The sequence below is a fragment of the Hetaerina americana genome, unplaced genomic scaffold (assembly GCF_022747635.1).
Source record: "Hetaerina americana unplaced genomic scaffold, ioHetAmer1.1.p SCAF_3, whole genome shotgun sequence".
Taxonomy (NCBI): Eukaryota; Metazoa; Arthropoda; class Insecta; order Odonata; family Calopterygidae; genus Hetaerina; species Hetaerina americana.
The window spans coordinates 66097302-66117401 of record NW_027286874.1 but is presented as its reverse complement, the minus strand read 5'-3'; the positions used below and the strand labels follow the sequence as shown (position 1 = coordinate 66117401).

The 20100-nt window shown below is 39.9% G+C and overlaps 1 protein-coding gene across 1 annotated transcript in view; it reads left to right on the top strand.

Annotated features, from left to right (window-relative positions):
• The first annotated feature begins 17930 nt into the window (after positions 1-17930).
• Positions 17931-20100, top strand: part of SLO2 (slowpoke 2) — a 180610-nt gene continuing 178440 nt past the window's right edge. Inside the window, exon 1 of the mRNA XM_071587132.1 lies at positions 17931-18497. Within this exon, the coding sequence (XP_071443233.1) occupies positions 18427-18497 (71 nt within the window). The 5' untranslated portion in view covers positions 17931-18426. The remainder of the gene's footprint in view (positions 18498-20100) is intronic.

Sequence of the window (20100 nt, the reverse complement as noted above, 5' to 3'; positions counted from 1 at the left end):
CGTCCGTGTAATATTCACAGCCTTTAAACAAGTTGAATCCGCCTATCTCGATATTAATTCTAGTAATTGGCAATTATCGGGCACTAGAGTCTCGCTCTAATTAGCACTCGGCATTTACGTTCCAGATCAGAGAGGCGAAAGAGATCTGCATCGTCTCTGCAAAGCAGTGACGGATCTCTGAAGAGTCGTTGGAACCCTACGACCAGTATCACTATTTTAGTAATACCCTGATGGAGGTCTCATGAATGTATTCCGTATTCGCGGCTCAAAATGGTTTGGCAAAAAAAAACGTTAGTGTCAGAATTAAAATTCTATTCATTCTCAGACCACAATTTATTAAACGGCAGCATGCTGCGGAATTATACATGAGCGGTAACATTTTTCAACATTCAGGAGTCGTCGCGGTAGGCATATTGGATTTCCGCACCGCATGCGGACAGAAGCAATCGATAGCCAGTGTAAAAGAAACATTATAAAGTGCGACAACCGTGTGCGGAAGCGTAATGGTTTCTGTTCATTTAAATTCCTCCCAGTGCGTAAACGAAAACATTTGGTGGGTCATTACAAATATTATGTGACATAAATATCGAAGAATAATAGGTATATGAATTTGCTTTAACACCGACCCCCTGCACATCCATATCATCAGTTTTGATTCACTCAGCGAGTATTTTTAATTTTTTTCTTCAGTTGAGAGGGATTCAATTGGTTTTTGTGGTGAATTTAGTAATTCATGTGTCCTGAGAGGCACGAAAGGATTTTTGGAGGACGCCAAAAGGTATAAAATATTACGCTCAGCACAGGTATTAACAAAGTCGAGATGAGAAACTTGTGAGACTGAAAAATGTGTGGCTAAAATATTTATGGATACCCTGAGTGCGGAACTGAGGCGGCATTGGGAGGCCTGGAGGTGGATCAGTTTGGGAGGGATACAGATTCCATCACCGAGAGCATCGGAGGTTCAAAGCACCAGCCGGTTGGAAGCACCCCCAGCGATTTCATTGCGGACGCCCGAAGGAGATGGTGGACTATGAAACGGGAAAAGAGAAAGGTAATGGAGAGTGGGTTTATCGCGTTACTTCCGCATGATCAGCCATGAAAGTAAACTTAGCCTTCTCATATTATAGTTTTATCCGTGTGACGTGAGCATAAGAAGGTTTATGGGACTGATTCGCTTAGCCTCCCGCACCGTTCATTTTGGTTCTCCAATGTTGAAAAGGTTTCATTTCATCCATCTCCCGTCACCACGTAATCTGTTTTTCACAATTGGCATTTCATTCTTTTCTTGTCTTTCTTTCCGCGATTCTATATTGTCGAGGCATTTTATTTCGAATATTGGCGCAGGACTATAAATATTCTTCTCCCCATACTTTCAGTAACAAAATACATCTTCATGCATGTATATTTATATATGTTATAATTACTCATATTTTACCGTTAAGGTACGATTTAGATGAACGCAGACTATATGTGTAACGGTACAATGATAGATTTCCTAGCTTCTCCCAACAAAACGCAAACTAACATCCGACACTACCTTAAACTTTCATTTATTCCGCATACTTCAATCCACCCTTCATTCCATCAAACATGCCCACGCTATTTCTTCCCCTTCCTCGCCTACTTAACCTTTTTTTTTCTATCCCAGTTTTCGGCATCCCACCGGCAATCTAAACCTTTTCTACCTATCTTTCCTGCCTCCTTTAAATTTCTCCTAACAATCATTTCTCCTCACTCACCATTCCTAGCACTTCCTCATTTGTTTTCTTTTCGGTCTACTTCAACTTCTCAATCCTTTTCCACGCCAACATTTCAAGTGCCTCCAATTTACGCCGGTCGTCTTGCTTCAACGACCATATTTCCTTGTCGTACAAAGCCACGGTCAATCAAAAAATTCAACGAGCCTGTTTTTAATATGTTTCTCAACATCCCCATCATCACTTCTCTCCTTCTTGCGAGAGCTTCTTTGCTACCGAAGATCATCTTTCGTCCACACTACTTTGACCATTTTGTTCCAACATCCTTCCGAGATGGGTACACTGTTCCACCTGCTCTAGTACCTGAACTCCTATTTAAATATTTGAATTAGCTATCCTCTTTTTTGAAAACCGAATAACCTTTTTTTTCGATTACATTTACATATAATCATCCCATATTTATTACAATGACTTTCCAATACGCTCAACAATGCTTGCTACCCCTCGACTCACTGGCAAACTAAAGCTTGTTCATCCGGAAACCTAACTTATTTTATGAATTCCCCGCCAATTCCTGCCTCTAGTTCTCTCAATGCCTCTTTAGTCATTTCCTCCATATACCTTAAGCGCAGTTGATAAAGGACAACCTTGCCTTTTTCCTCTTCCTAACACTGCCCAGCCCCTTAGCCATCCTGAGCAGTCTGAGACATGCACAGGTTGCGGATTACTGAGTGTGTGTGTGTATATATATATATATATATATATATATATATATATATATATATATATATATATATATATATAACATAAGCATAGTAATCAACCATAAGGTCGGTTTGGAAGGAAGGTTTTATATACGAGTATATATGAAGTGAAAGATACCGAAAAGTGGGAGTTTAGAGAGGAAATGAAAGAGGATTAAGTTTCTGATGATGACGGCCATGCCGTCGAAACGTCAAAACTACATATGTGAGTGTCCTTTTGTAATGTTTTTATGTTTTAAACACCTATTTCAGTGTTGTTATATGTTTGTGAAGCGACGAAGAGAGGTCTATTTCGAGTACATGTATGCATATAAAGGTATTTTTATTTATATTTATGTATATTTATTTATATATAATGTATATATATATTTATATATATATATATATATATATATATATATATATATATATATATATATATCGAGCAAAAGCGTCAACTCGACAGAAACGGGTCAGATGGATCGACGAATTCACCATTTTTAATCGGTCGGCGGATACGAATCCTCGTATATATATATATATATATATATATATATATATATATATATATATATATATAATATGAAACATTTTCAATCGCATGTAAATCCTCGTATCCGCCGACCGATTAAAAATGGTGAATTCGTCGATCCATCTGACCCGTTTCTGTCGAGTTGACGCTTTTGCTCGTGCGGAACACCGGTTCCCTCCTCGCCCTCTGCATCCGATGAATTATTCACGACCCTCGGCACTCCGTTCACTGATTGTCCTCTTGCGAGAAAACCGTCACATCAGGTAGGAGATGCCACGCGTAGCTCCCACGTGCCGCCATCTCTCTCGTCCTCGAGAAAGGCGCAGCGGGGCATCGTCCAATTACCGGGCTTGCCTTCGGTTTGCGCCGCCGAAATTCATCAACGTTGTCCGGTCTCCTGGACCATCCCATCCCTCTTGGCCAATTCGATCGCCCTCCCGCCGTCACGACGAAATGTACACGAGCTCCCTCCAACGTCGTCTTCCTCGGAGGAAGTGGTCAGGGAATTCGAGGGACGATCATCCCGAGAGATACTATATGGAGGAAGGACGAGCTACAAAAACATGCGGATGAGAAAAAAATCTAGGCTTAATCAGGAAGTATTATTCTCTGGCTTAGTTTCCACCATTTAACACCGGTCCCGACCCATTAAATGGCTGGATGGACGGATACCCCGGGGTATCACCCAAGAGTTTTGATTTTCTTGCCCGTTGTTTGAGCTTAAATTCGGTGCAGGGGCACTAAAAACTGAACAAAACATAAGAGAAGGGAGAACGGAATCGATCGGGGGACAGACGGAATGGGATACATGGGATTGCAAAACACCGTCGACAATTTGGAACTGGATACGCTGGGAAACGGATCCAAGAGGCCCTCTGCGGTCATTAAAATTAGCACCTAGAATTTCCTTCTGGATTACCTAACGGTGGTTTTCGTTCTTGGTTTAATATAATATAAGGGATACAAACAATGTGCTACGATCTTTTTTGTTGTGATAATTATTAATTGCAACGTCAGGACTTTGATGAGATATGATTTCAAATACGATGCCACATAAAAATTAATTGAAATTTGCTTAAATTTGTGATGTACATCAAGCATATGCAAATCGTGGCAGAGGGTGACGCCTCGTGTTGTGATAACATCTTTAGGAAAACCTGCAATCTCAAATGGAAGTGTTAATTCGTAAAGCGGTGTATGCTGAGCTCATCTTCCTCAATCTATCAACTATTATTTCCGAAGTTGTTTGTTATAATTAAAGTTTTATTTATTGTTTTTCCGTGACGATTTGGCGTTAATTTTATAAAATGAAAAATACTTTTCAGTACAATTATTTCCATTCATTGCAATAAAATGTATTTGATAAATACATGAATTACGATGTAACGCTGATAATTTATTATTTATGCATGCAAGAAGGTGCATACTGAAGGGGCTAAGAAGAGGAAAATTGAAAAAAGAAAATATTTTATTCACAAATAAAAGCCAGTTCAAAAACGTTGTAATTTTATGAAATTTGCCATTTTGTTGCGAAGTTTGGAATGTAATCAATCATCATTGTTCAATGATAATAGCAAGACGTGGTGGACCGCTTTGGGCATCGAAGCTAACGTCGCACGTTTTGCTAAAGTAAATGATAAAAAATGAAAAAGTGAAGTTTCCCAGTATTGTTTATGATATCATGAAAAAAGATTTTATGCTGAGTTGGAAACAGAGACGATGAAAGTAAATTCGGCGGGGAAAAGTATGAGCGTATGGATATTTAAAAAAACCGTGCAGTGGTAAGACAACCATTTTTCCTTGACGGTTTTAATACATTTCCCAAGTCGATGAAATACTGTATAGGTTTAAGACTTTGGCAATTTATTTTGAAGAGAATACAAATCGATGTACTCCCACACCATTGGTTCTAAGGAAAGGAGGGTGAGGAATAAACCAATCGGTTCGTGAGAAGCAAGGCAGGAGCTGTACGAGTAACTGCCCACGCGACGATGTAACCGCGAAATAGGCTGAAGCGCTGTGGGGATGGAAGCGCGGTGGAGGCGGGGGAGGGGAGGCTAACGTAGGAAAAAACGGGGAATTCGGGAGGAGGTTTGCACGCTGTGTGCATCAGTGGGAGATTAGAGGATAAATATTTCAGGGAAGCATGGTTCGGTGTACTCCCATCGAGATTTGTGCTGCCGGCTGATGGGGACTGCGAGTGGGAGTGGTGAAAGGTAAGGTGGGGAAAGGACGGGAAAGTATCAAAACCGGAATGGAGGAGGTAAAAGGGCAAAGGAAGGGATTTAAAGGAGGGGCAGGTTAAAGGCTACAAAGAGAGTGGGGAACGGAAGGAGGTCTAAAGGGATGAAGAGGGTTGAAGGAGTTCGATGGTGGGAGCGGGGGAGGATTGGCGGATTCAATTGGCAGCGCCAGGAACAAAGCACCCCCGGGAAGCGGGGACGGAGGTATGTAAGATGGCGGAGAGAGATGGAAAAGAAAAGAATAAGCTCTGCTTCACATAAATAATACGGGGAAACGTGGATTGGTATCCTCTTTTCTGTGTAAAGTTTGAATGGCCGGATTGGGGGTTAAGGAGAAGGAAGCATAAGCCTCTGGCACGGGATAACACATCGATAAGTTTTCGCGGATTGAGAAAAATTGAGGAAGTGAGATCTCCGAAGAGGAAACGCTATTGTGATTTACACCAATCGCCGGACAGCAACATCACCGAGTGCCAAGGCTATGTTTCCAAGGAAGCGGGTTGTATAGCACATTCCGAGCATTTGCTTCGTTTTCGAACCGCACGGTAGATGGGAATATAAATAAAATACCCTTCATGTGGTATAAAATGGAAATAATTCAGATCCGTATATTGTACATTTCGCTCACTCAGCCCCAAACTTTAGTCTAGGGAAAACTTCCGAACGATAGACAAAAGCGTTAAAATTGAAAACTGCACGTATGAATCAATGCGATTGTGGTGTTTGTTTTAATGCTGCAGCGTATGAAGTGCACTTAATATTTCATCAAAAGTTTGAAATTTTGTTCCCGGCAATTACGTACCGTGTCACTACTTTTGCTGGTAATCCGGAGCTTTCATTTGTGTACGAAAAAAGTTCCTCAAACCGTTTGGATATCTGCAGCATTATTTCATCGGATATACCTCTGGATTCAGCATTTTTGAAATCCGTTGGGTGAGAATAGTGCTATAGAATTAGAATAATCCAATTACTAACGGATCGCTGTTGTGAGCAGTGCCTTTGTGCTAAGGGCCATAAAGGTAGTAAATGATTCCCTCTACCTGGATAATAATGTGCTGCTTGATCGAATATAAAATATTTCCTTTGAGTAATACCAATTTATTAAATTGAGTCAATTTTTATTCACTAAATATTTTTAAATTTGGGAGTCGAAAATTCCCCACATTCAATCATTTTGCCTCACATGTTAAAAGTAGATTAAATCTGCATTTATTCCGCAGTGTGCAGCGTTGAGATATGTTTTTATTTCATGAGTTTATGATTTCATGACTTAATTGATTTCTACCGATGGTGTTGACCCTTCTTTAATGAATACTTATGCACATTTGCCTCAACAAAACTGTAGCTCAGTGGCTGAAAACAGAGAGTTACACTGATTTCAAGTCTCAGTTGATATCCATGGCTGTGGGAGTAAAACCTTTTTCCATGTAAAATAATGATTAAACTTATTCTATTCCGTAAACTTTTAAGAATTGGTCACAATATACGTATGCATGCATATTTACATTTCTATTCAAACACATATTTATGTACGTATGTAAATTATGCCACATTTTTTGTGGAAGTAAATTCGTCCTGGTTGTGCGACTCTTTTTTAAAAATATGTAACTCAAATTTTTTCATCCACTATTCTATGCCAGAATATTCAGCTGAAATTATTGATTGATGAGCGAGGACAATTGCACATTTTAATTATAGATAGCAAATATATCTTGTAGCTTCACAGTATTGGAAATTCATACATCGATGTAGGAAGACCATTTCCTTTTCTAGTGCCGCCTATCGTTCCTCAGACATATCTAATCCCAAGATCAACAGGAAAGTTCAAATAGATATGGTAAATCTGAGAGTATAATGAGTCAACAAGATTTGAACCCGGGCCCTCCGGCCAGTAGTTGAGTTCTCTTAACCACTATGCGATCACCTCTCCACCTTTTCCATAGCATAATGTTATTTATGACGACTGTAATTACTTCGACATACTGGAGCTTATACACGCATGTGTGAGTGCAAGAATGACCATATAATCATGATCGCCTTCTGAAATTTTCTTTCGATAATAAAAAAACATTTTTGGGAGAATAGAGATACATTGAGTAAAGAAATCACGTTAAATTAGAGAGGAAATTAAAAGCAGTCTGTGGAACACCATTAATATGAGTTTTCGATCAATGGAAAAAGAATAAATAATTTTTCCAGTATAGATCTGAGTTACTCTGTTTCAATTATTTTCAGATACTTATCGTATATCTGACCGATATAAGGTTGTGTTTTTGCTAAGAGAGGCAAATAAATGTATTTTTTTACAGTTTTTTAGGCTGTGTCCATCCTAAACCTATTCCAACTGATAGAGTACCAATAGTAATCATCATATAGTTAACTGAAACCGTCATCACTTAACATGACACTAACACACAGTTTAAACTATATTTTAGAGAGACAAAATAAACATTCTAGAATATGCCGTCTAATGTTTGTTTTCTTTTTATAGTAATCGTTATTAGTAAAAATGCTACTTTTTAATTAAGCATACATAACTGACTTGGAATATCTCCCTGGATGTAGACATTGAGTTTTGATGTGAATGTAGTCAGAAGAATATAATAGATCTTAGGAATATCCTCGATCCGTAAAAGTTAAGATACTTAAAACTGGAGTCAATAAGGGGTATAATTAACGAAGTTTCCCGGTTGGTAATATGTTCTTAATATGCATTGGAAAGACTATGGAGTGGGTTGGTGGAGAGAAGGATATCTTGTGACAAAGTTTTGTACGAGCCATTAAAACAGAGCTCCTCAATTCACTCATTTTATTCTCTAAGGATCAAAAAATATCGTTAGTGTGTCAAGAATATTTACTCATACATACATCCCAAATAATTTGCTGAAACAGAACAATACGAAAGTGCGTATTTTTTTAGGATTTCTTCATATGTCTAGATACGTAATTTCTAAGAATAATATCCAGAGATTTTTTGGCGTATTAATTATTGTCCAAGAAGCTGTATTGTACTGTGGTTAATAGAGAATTACTGTATTACTGTATTAATTAGAGAATTGAGAATTAACGGAAAGGGAGATAATACGTGCATTATGGTGGACTGCGCCCCCGAATGATTAACAGAAATACTTACATTCAGTGCTTAAGATGGAAACGTTTCGTAGAGGATTAAAATACAGTTTACAACTTCAAGAATAAATCATCTTAAAAAACTCATCACGGAATGATTGATAACTATTGTTATTTCGTGAGTATTGGTATTTTTGGATAGGTTGGTAAACATTTGATATTAAAAAATCTAAATTTTCTTATTTATTTCTTAAAGATGGCCTTTACTGCAAAGAATAAATTGTGAGATATGACGTTTGGGTTGTTAACAATGCTTCAAATAAAACCAAACTAGGTTGAATACCTAATTCGCAAATATTTTTCCGCTGTAATATCAAATGTCAAAGCAAATTTATTCCCATTATCAGTCATTATAACGGCGACATTCTCACGGCATTGAAACCTAATTGTTAACATTTTTTAAAATATTTTTCAAATTTTCAGACTATAATCGCCCCCATTATTTTTGATTGACGCCAAAAAAAAAGTTATCTCTAGCCTAACGGAAGTCAATGCAAAAAACGCATGCCGTCTTCACGTGACCGAGTAAATGAGATAATGGCGTTCAAGTGAGAAAATAACGAATCCAAAATTACCCATATTAACCAAATTGCACCTCAATTAAGCGAAATAAGCTTTCCTTGATCTCTGCCTGGAAATGAAGAGGAAGGAAATTCCAGGTAAAAAAATTGCTATCTGTTTCCTCCTCTAGATTCTTTCCTCCTCGACTCCGCACCCCCTTCCGCCGTCCATCGGCCGTCATATCCATTCCAGTTTTCCTCCACGAAAATATAGGGAAAAAATAGAGGAAGGAGTTTCAAAACATTGAAGACCTCTCCAGAAATATCATCTGAAGGAAGTCGAGCAATATGCATAGCTCTCTTACTGTCTTCAATACTTAACGAACCATCTAAAAGGTTTTACAACAGGCTGAAAATAAAGCCGAACGCCGCAGTGCATAAGTCAAACGTTATGTTATTCTCTTTGGATAATATATTATATTATCCTCAGAATACATCTTGGTGATCGTCCATGATCTTTTTTTAATTGCGCGATACGTAATCTCAAAGAATGCAAAATAAGTAACCATCTTTTGATCATGGTAATAGAAACAAGATACATTTAGACTTGAAATTAGATTTTATGGAATTCGAACCCAAAATGTTTTCTTAAATTTACTGGAATCATGACTCGAGTGATGATTTTTTTTAAATTTGTGCTTTCTAAAAATAAAGGAGTGTATGTAAAATGTTTACAAATTTTATTACTTCAAATTATCTAGTGTACTGACTGTTTTAAATTCTGCTGTAATTCAATGCTACGATGGCTTGTTTGCTAAAGAAGGTAAGATGTAATCCGATGGCCGAGGAATTCCTTCTCTCAGTTCAGAAGGTGTGGGTTATTTGAAACTGCCACCCTTTCTTTTATAAAATGGCAGCGTTAGCATTAAATTCTAAGAAACTGCGGCGAATCCCGTAACAGTTGCTTTTTAATGGCGTCATCCGCAAATACGCATTATGACACAAGAATTTCAAAATTTAAATATCATTCTCCTTGACCAGGATTCAAACCCGGATACCTCGATATCTGGCTGATTTCTTTAGCCATTTAAGCTACCGAAGCGTCCTCACGAAATTTCAGGTTTCTTCATGGAACAAGTTTTTATGACAAATACGGTATGTACATTAAATATCACAGGTATCCGTAGTAGTAGTCGCAGTAAAATTTCGAAGAGTGAGATGATGTCTCGGTAGCTTTACTGGTTGAAGCACTCGGCCGGACATCGAGGGTTCTGAGCTCAAATCCCGGTCAAGGCGAATTATGTTTACACTTGAAATTGTCGCTTTGCTAGCAAATAGATTAAAAATTCTCACAAACGGTCTTCTTTTAATCTCAGTGGGCAGTTTTCTCTCAGTTTCCTCCCCAAGCTAAAGGGATAGGTGTACCCGTGGGGTGGATCCCACCACAATCATGGCTGTTGTTTTCACCGATTTTCCATTATATTAACTGATATTTTTAATTTTACAATGATTTTAACTGAAAGTCAATTAATTTGAAACACCACTCCAATTTATGCGATGGTCACTTAACTAATAAATATTCATTGTATCGGGTTGACAACTTAGATCATCTTCATCTAAAAATGTAATAACCTTTGCACCAATTCATAGGCAGTAAACCCTGCATCTGAGAGGATATCATGTACTTCTTAGACCCTTTGGCATATTGTGCAGAACTTTCTCTAAAACGATCACCTACTATTTCTTCAATACCTAATGTCCATCAGGCTTTTGGAACCAATCCATTATAAATAATGAAAATAGTATCATCAACCCTTCGTCCCCATCACCACTTTCCAACGCTTTTCCTTGACTCTTTCACCTATCGACGGACTAAAGTAATCTCCTTTTCTATAATTTTTTCTGCTTAAAATTTAACATCGTTCGACGAACTCCAAAGTTCCGCCTCACCATTGTCATGAGGGAGCGAACCAATCAATCCCGCCTTCACCCACGCCCTCTCCCCACCACCCGCTTTGAGTTCTCAATCCCTTACCCAGCTTCATCCCCCACGTCCCACCCAACTACTCTTACTTCCCCTGAACCACCTTCCTTCAGTTCTCGTCCATTAGAGAGGGTTTCTAATTCCCTCAACAGCTTAACGGGGATGGGGAAGGAATTACAATTTATAGCGAGCATGCCCCAGGGCTCTACGCTTGGTCCCGATTACGGACGATGCCCTGCAATACGGACCGCGCAGGTCGGAGGGTAGCGCCGGCGAAAGGGCGGATCCGATGAAAATTTGCATCTTAAGAGCTCCAGAGGGTTGGCGTCTCAACGCCTTTCCTCATCGTCCGGGAGAGGGTGAAGCTTTATTTTTTATTGACTCCCATTCGATTTCTTCCTTTCTCGTGCTCTCTCTCTACCTCTCGTCCTTTTTCTTCTCACACTCCCGTTAGACACGACATAATATTGAAGTCCTTAGAGGCATAAAGTTTTCTTCGCCAGGAGAAACCTCTTGCCAACAGTAAGACATCGGTTCCCATAGTTTCTTATCGTTTCCAGGGATTCGATGTGTTCTTCAGCTGTCTCTCTCGCTCATGTTTCCCCATCGTTGTCTGTTCCTTCCCTCCTTCGTCTCTCCTCCTATCTCACCAAAATGGGAGGCATTGAAAGAAAAAGGAAGGGGGATGTCAATCGTCCCATCTGCTATGGAAAGTGAAAGTCTCTTCCGGAAACGGAAAAAATGGGATGAATTGTTCGAGGTGGCCCTTGTGAGCAGTTCACTGGAGTATATTTTTCTTTGATGCTTGCTGGAATTCGCCTCATACCAGGAGCATCGTAGTGAGACGTTTTGCCTCGCCTTAACTTGTTTTATATAAATTCCTTTTTTATATCGTTTCAATCTATTTAATTGGTATACCACCATGGCCTTTTCCATTTCACTCACATTCCAATACCTGATCAGTAAATTTTTCAAAAAAGAAGTATTATTGCGACCTTTAAATCCCATGGATAGCGATATATCATTTATTGTTCTTAATATCATCTCAGATTGATGCTGTAATGATTCTCTTCTTCGTAATAATATTTAAACAGTTGAAATGAAAACTCATGCCCTTAAGTTCGAAGATAATTCCTGTTAAAATATATTTCAGGACAGATACGTGTTTAAAATTTTCGAAGTCAGGCACTTACAGTCGAGAAATACGAACATTTATTGATTTCCATATACGCCCGACCTCTAACGGAAGTCTCACTCTTTTGTAGATTTATCACTGAGAACAAATTCCCTTTCCCTTGATCACAGCCTTCCTATGCCACCAAACCACCGGAAGAAAATAATTAAGGTGTCTTAATCCTACCTGGGTGCAATAGGCTGGCAGGGTGGATTCTCTCTTTCCAACTTCTATTGAGAATGTTTGCCTCATTAAAGCAGTGCAAAATCCGGATGACCCAATGTTCGATACACTATTGAGGCAAAGTAAATTAATTAAGGTGGAGAAAAGTCTTCGCTAATTGGAAAACGCAGGGATTTCTTGGGATGAAGATAGCTCCCCGTATTCCTTTACCATACTCGTGCATACTTGCAGATTTTTAGTCATTTAATCTGGAAGGTCAATCGCGTGACCGGTAGGAGTAGGATAGTTACCCTGCCTTTATTAGTAACTATTAAGCAATGCAATTAAATGAGAAATGATAATGAACTCCACCCATCTTCCTATAGTAAGCACGTGAATAGTAAATACTATTAGCTGGGCATAATTTCTGATGCACATGTGTGTAGTTGTTTGTTTTAATAAGGGTTTCAATCCGCGTAGTAGATCTATGAATTACTTGATAAACTGTTTTTCCTTTCATTTTTATGTGTCACCTGTAGAGCATGTTTCGGATTAATACCTTATAAATCACCATTTAGTCTCGCTAATGGCGTTGACAGATATCACCCTACCACACAGAAAAGCAGATCGCTTAGTACATACATACTCGTACCTATTTCACTCCACCGACCTAGTTAGGAACGCCTCGGGCACTCTCCGCATGTTGCTGAACTTGGTTTCCCAAGCATCAACTATCTTTCAAAGCCATAATCTCATAGGTGAATCGTCCCCCCTTCTGGAAACCTCGACCTCCCTGCAACCTTCAGGCGCATCCCATGATCCCAGCGGAGCCTTTTCCCTCCAACCCTTTCCCTTCTCCATCCCCCGTGGTCCCAACCTCTCCTCACTCGCCCTCCTTCCCTCCGCACACCCTGCTCTCTAACACTCCCGCGGCTCCCCATTGTGCGGTCTCGCGCTGATGATGTCCTCCAATGCCGCACTCTCCGAATCAGCCACCACCCACCCCCTCTCACCCCACCCACCGCTCGAGTTCCACCGTCGCCTTTCAAACACCGCCGAACCCCTCCTCCCCTGCCTTTCCCTCCCGAACCATACCCACGTCCCCATCACCTCGCAAACCCTTCGTCTCTGCTCCCCGCCTCCTACCGCCGGAGCTGTGCACCCACGGCGACCTCCAGTCTCCTCCTCCGCAGCGCTCCGACCGAGTTTGAGGGTTCGTATTTCTCCCTCTGGGACGCTCGGCGTTGATTGTTGGCTTCGAGTTTCAAAGGAAGAAAGGTTCGAACAGGTGCGCATGCATTCGTTGCGCATATTTCTGAGCAAGGGATCGTGCCCGTAAATTCGCCTTATAGGGCGATTTGTATAACCAAGGATAGTTAAAACGTCCTGGGATATTTAGTTATGGGCTTCCGTGATTTTAATATTAGGCAACGTTCAAAGAACCTGAGGTTGCAAGCGAGGAAGCAGTTTTTCAAAATGTTCGTATGGAACATCACACTACGATTCAGAGACATGGGAGTAATGCAAAAGTGGATCAGTGATGAAAATAAACCTATGAAATATGGATCTGAAGAGGTAAATGCTGAATATTAAATGGAAAGACAAAATGAGGAACGAGGAAGTGCATGGAAGAGAAGAATAGGATAGCTACACTTGGAGAGAACTCTTCGGCAGAGAAAAACTTGATGAATTGAACACACCTTGAGGTACAATGGAATAGTCAGAAAAAGAATCGAAAGGGAAATTGACGGTAGTAAGATCCCGCGAGGGAGACCAACAGGAAGCATACTGGGCAAATTTAGAATGAAATAAAACAGGATCTATCATGAATTGAGAGAATTTATACTGAATAGAGAAGAATGGAGGATTGCAGTTAACCAAGATTAGGATATAAGTAGGTGTACTGACGAATAGGGATCACACGGTCCTGAAAGGAGTGACTTTAAAATTAAAGATTGTTTTTTGTATCACATTCGGGATCTGTTCATAGCAAGGAAAATAATATACATACATACGTACATATAGTATATGTAGACTACATACATGTGTGTGTGTGCGCGCACATGTATTTTAATTTTTAAAGCCAGCTAACTTTATTTAAAGAAATTACAGAATCAAATTAGCAAGTTTCTATAAAAGTTTTATTGTATATAGATGTATAAATAATGTACAGACTTTGTTAAAATAGTGATTTTTTGTAGTTTCATAGTAAAATATATTTAATTATACAAAATGGTGGAATTTTTCTGAGATTTTCGTGTTAAAATATTACAGATACTTAAGATTTAGCTCTTCCGACAATTTCTCCGTGGCGTGAGGAAACATTACATTTGTCATTGTTGACGATAATTATTATCTTTGTAAGAGGAAGAAAATTTAAATTATACACCGTAACAATGATTACATCAAGTTAACTCTACACATTAAATAATCGTTTATAAGGCATGTTTTCCATCAACAACGTTTTATTCGCAACGTATTAAATTATATGTTGCCCCAGTTACGATGCCAAGGAAGCGTAGGTTGATATTTATAAAAAAACTAGAATATTTCGACGTATCTCACCTCGTCGCATTAATTGTAAAACTTATGTTACCCTCCAAATAGAATGCCCAATTCCAAGGGATGCCAGCCACACAAATGCGTTGTCGACAGAAATGGAATGGAATTATACCATCCCCCTACCCACCCATTTAAGTGAATGAGCTCCAACTCGGTCGGAATTTGCAATGCGTAAAACGTTTCTATCCAAAAGAATACACGTGCTTGCTACTTTGCGTAGATAGATATTTCACGGCCACATACATGCAATTGGCCATACAACCGTATGCGACACTGGTTAAACGAAATATTTCGATAGCGCTGAAACTCTCCTATTTATATGGATACCGTTTTCGAACCCGGAATTGTCAAATTTGCACCTGTGTGAAAGTATTCTTATTCGGTTCAGCTTTCCGGAATGCATTCCGCTCGTCGACATTATTAAATATTTTACGCTACGTGTGCCCATATGGAGAGTCATTTCTTATATCATAAAAGATATGCAGAAATAATTCGAAGTGATATGAGATGGAGCGGAAATGATGTTCCGATTTACGTGTTCCGAGTCGAAGGAAAAAGGAAACGCCACGCTCAATGCATACCTATTCGGAAGTCTGATTGTTTGGCTTGGTAGTGATACGAATGACGCTCTACTCAACCCGATACCTTACCTCATGGCTAGTTCATGGTTTGGAGCATTATAAGGTTTTTCCACGATAGAATATTTCAGTGTTCTTCACTAAGCTGAACTCAATCATATTTTTCTCAAATAAAAACAAAATGTGAGTAAAGGAGACAGCCATGAATCGTGGGAATGGTGGTATATCTACTGACAATTTCTCTATTTCCCTAAAAATTTCACGATTTAGTAGGTTGAACATTTCAATGCTTTTAATTTCCATTTTCCGTGACCTCAATAATGCCCTCAGTCTCGCAGGGAAGTCACGCCTTGGATCATTTTTCTTTCCTACATTGTTTCCAGAGGAACTTCAGCTGATCCCTTGAATCTCTCATCCTCTTCCTTGATGAACCCTTCCACCTCCCAGCTCTAATTTTCCTGCGTGTATTCAGAATCTTGCTTTTGTTTTGTCGACGAGAAAACTAATAATTTCGCCATTAACTCGGATCATTCTCCAAAGAGTAGCAAATCAATATTGTGCAAAAATTCAAACCAGTTTGCATGTATCTACCATTGCCTCTTTTAACCATCTATATTCAGCTTCACCGTACAAGTTTGGAAGACTCATTAAAAGAGATCTTATTCATCCCGTCGACACGTTTATTTCAATATTTGAGTGCATTTTTTATATTAAAATCAATAATTTTTCTTTTTATATTAAAATCAATAATTTTTCTTTTTATATCGAAAATTAATGTTTCATTTCCCAATATATTGGACTTTTTAAAACTGGGTACACTCTTTTTTTCTCACATTTCGAAAATTAAGCCCGTAAATTGGGGTGTATGGTAATTTAAATATGCTGGAAAATATAATTCCATCTCCCGGAAACAATGAGTACAAATATTGAAGCTCATGCAATAAATGACACCTGAAAAAACGTAAACCCATAAAAATTACACTACGATTCTTCGAAATAATTTCTCCGATTTTGCGTAATGAAAGACGAAGGTAGAAATGTTTACCCTCCCGAATACGAATTCCGTAACTTGGGCTAAGTGGCGTCATGGGACTCCATTAATGGGGAAAATGAGAGATGACGCGAGATATCACTGCGACCTGTAATCTCTAGTCCAACATGTCTTCATACTTGGGCATGGGAGGCCATGCACGTGACCTCTTCTGTCGGGTGAGCGAAAAACTAGTTCATTATGATAAAAATAACCCGGGGACGCACCTTCGCATTACAAGCGAACGTTTGTCTCCGTCACCCATGTTTGGATCCTTACCTTCCTCACCTCCTCCACTCCCAACGTCCTTTGCTTGCCCCCCCCCTACTTCCCATCCACACCGGACCCCTTACCCCGTCTTCATTTGTGTCGTCTCCAGCGCCCCTAAAAATCATCCCCTTCTGGAAATTAGTCCCGACGAACTACCTTCAGCACCACCTTACTCCCGAGGTTTTTAATTTTTTTCCCCGTCTTTCCTTGTCTTACTTTCGCTCTTCGGTCCTCGTGTATCTCCCACCCTCCTCGCTTTGCCTCCTTCCTTTTCTGCCCGCAATCCCCTGTCCTCCTTCCTCCGCGCCACCGACCACTCACCCCCTAACGCTCCTCTGCCTCCCTCTCTTGCCCCCACGCTACTTCCTCCACCGCTTCCTCCGTTTCTTGCACGACTCCTTCCTCATTTCATTCCGCCTCGTTCCACCTCTGCCTCGTTCCTACCCCCGTCTTCCCCTCCCGTCCACCCGATTGGTTCCCCCACTCACTCCTTCCCACCCCCCCTCTCGTCCCATTCCCCTATCACGAACATTCACACGCCCCCACCACCACAACCCCGACGAACGCCTCTCTCTCCTTCTCCCTCTCTCCAAACCCCAATCCCCCCCTTCCCCTCTCCCGCGCGCACCCCTCCCCCACTGTCCCACTCGCCCTCCCGCTCTCTTTCCCACCCCCTCCGCCTTCAACCGCTCGCCGGCAGCGCTCCGTAGCGGCGGAGTCCGGCGTCGCCTCTCAAAGAGCGCGCTCAAAACTTCTCGCCCTTCGTCCGACAGCGGCGGTAAAAAAAGGGAGGAAACCCGGCTCGAAATAAAATATTGGGTGAGTTTTGGACGGGCAGATCACGCGCTCGGTGGAAGACTTGAGACCTTCACTGTTCCACTCGCGCCCCCGAACGTCTGTCGACCGGACATTTTCACCTGGAAAGTGCTATTCGGAGGTGAAGCGTTATTCCTCTTCCAGTAGAGCATTTCCCATCCGCCTCGTGTGTCAGGTAGAGGAAACATTAGCAGGACTATTCTCGGGGTCAATTCAACAGGGCTCAACTTATTCAAAAGGATAGGCGGAAGAGTCCATTAGAGTTCACAAACCCTTTCCCCGAAGATGTCAATCGACGTGGAGGGCCGCGGTGGTTGCGGATGAAGCCTGTGATCACCTGCGCAGCTGCATCAGTGCGGCGACTCAGTCTACTGAAAGAAGGGAGATAGAGTACAGGAGGACGATGGAGGGGTCCTCGATGGAGGCTCCGGTCGAATCGAGGAGGAAGAGGGGTTGGAGGAGGAGGAGGGGGCGGGAGTGAAATAGTTGAACGCTTAAGGGCGCAGTTCGACGGCACACCCGGCGTCGGGAGCGGATGCACCGGTAGGGCGACGTCCAAAGCCCGGTGCCCGAATAATACGGTGGCATTTCACGAATGAACTATCTGGACGTTTTTTATTAAGGTGTCGTTTAATGGGAAACATGTCAGTTCCAAATGAGTGTAAAATTATGCATGACACCGTTATTTCCCTACTTGAATAACAGTTCTAATCGCTTCATCCTCCATCCTTTGAATTTCCCTTCGTCACTGAAGTAAGTTATAGACGTATTTCTGGAAGGAAACGGAAAAATTCGAATACTAAACTGGGGCTTCATCACCCTAAATCCGCCTCTGTTATTGAAATAATCACTGTTATTGATGTGGCGTACCCGTCATATTTGCTTCCGAGATATGAATCCGCTGAATGTCGCATCATCTAGGGAACGTCTCCGGTGTCAGCTGAACAGAAAATAATATTACTTGAAGAAATAACAGTGAAGATAGACGTGCGTGACCTGTGAAAATATGGGCTCGTCAAATCGGTACAGTTCCTACAACTGCCTCAACAGCTGGGACAGCTACGACCGAATACCAAGGTGAGGGTTGTTGTAATATTATTTCAGGTTTAGTTATTGGTCAACTAGAGCTCTTTGTCATTCTCCGTAAACACACTGTTCCAATGCAGACCTCTGTAATTGTTATGCTCATTCTTCACTTGGTCAGTCACATTTCTTGCAAATGTTACATTTTTTCCTATTCATTTTTCGCGGATGGCTTAAAATGTTTGAATATTTACGATTTATTTAATAAACTTGTTAAACTTCAGTTTTCAAAGGCATTCTTCCGTTATCCTTTGGTTAAACGATTGTCATGTTTTCGTTCTTTCTGTATTTCTGAGTTCTCTCGGAAAGTGCTTGAATGTTTTTGCAATAATGCAAGCCATTTTATGTTTACTACTCATTTGCAGGCCGTTAAGTATCGTAAAATATAATACTTTATACATATTTTTTCCAGAATACTTTTTCACATTCGTTTTCTACTCAAATTTGCAAAAAATGGTTCATAAACCTTTCGGACATTTATTTTTAGTAACAATTATTTGTTTGTTAAGCAAGAAAAACGTTAATTCCAGGTTGTATGAGCACACCTCGAATTATGGACAGAAACAATTTCCTTGTTCATTTCTCAGAACCTTCAATTTTTTTTAAATCGGTCTCTTTGTAATTTAGGTATGTACCCTGCAAGAGATACAACGATGATGGATGAAAATTACAAATGGTTAAAATATTTCAGAACAATAAATTCTAGTAGGTAGAATTCTAAGATGATTCGATAACCAATGTTGAAACCCACATAATTTATCGAAGGTATTCCCTCCTAAAATGTAAGAATAAATACTAATCATAATTCATCCATCCAGTCCAGGGCATGAAAACTCAAGAAAATCAAACAGGAAACCGTACCTTAATCATATATTTAGATTATAACCGTTGTAGTTAATTGAATAATTAAAATATTGTAATATTTCTCATTGCATTTGAGATTTGTCCGTGTAAATTTGCGATGGTGATGTACTTAAGTTAGTATTTATTATATTAAGGTTATGGGATCTTGATATATTTTTTTAATTAATTCATCAAATTCAACATTTACGCGATAACACAAATTGCTTTTGGAAAACTTCAAATTCTAACGTTTATCCATATACCATTTCCCATTTCAATCAGTCAATCAATACCTGCCTCATTTAAATCAGTACCTACTTCCCATTTTAAGTGAATTTGAGATCATTCGGTTGTCGTGACTGACGCATGATTTTTCTTGATATCCTCCATTCACATTAAATTGTAGAACCACTTCATTATTTAGGTAGAAAACTTATATCTTATGATTTCTTGCCACGTGTATATAATTTGTTTTAAAATTTAGATAACCACGAAATTAATCATCTTGATTAATTTGGCAGTAAATTAAAGAACCTGCTAAGTGATTTCAACTCCTCAACTACAATTTTTATTTGAGTTCCTATATTATTTGCATTCATAGTTGATAAAGCTCCATACCCATTGGGATATTTTTTTATGTGTTAGCATTAATACGGATCCTTTTAAAAATTTACTGTTAGTTTCGGTTCTATTTTGAACTCTGCCTTCTTTGTATCAAATTTGGGCACGGCTTATAGAAACTGTTTATATGGAA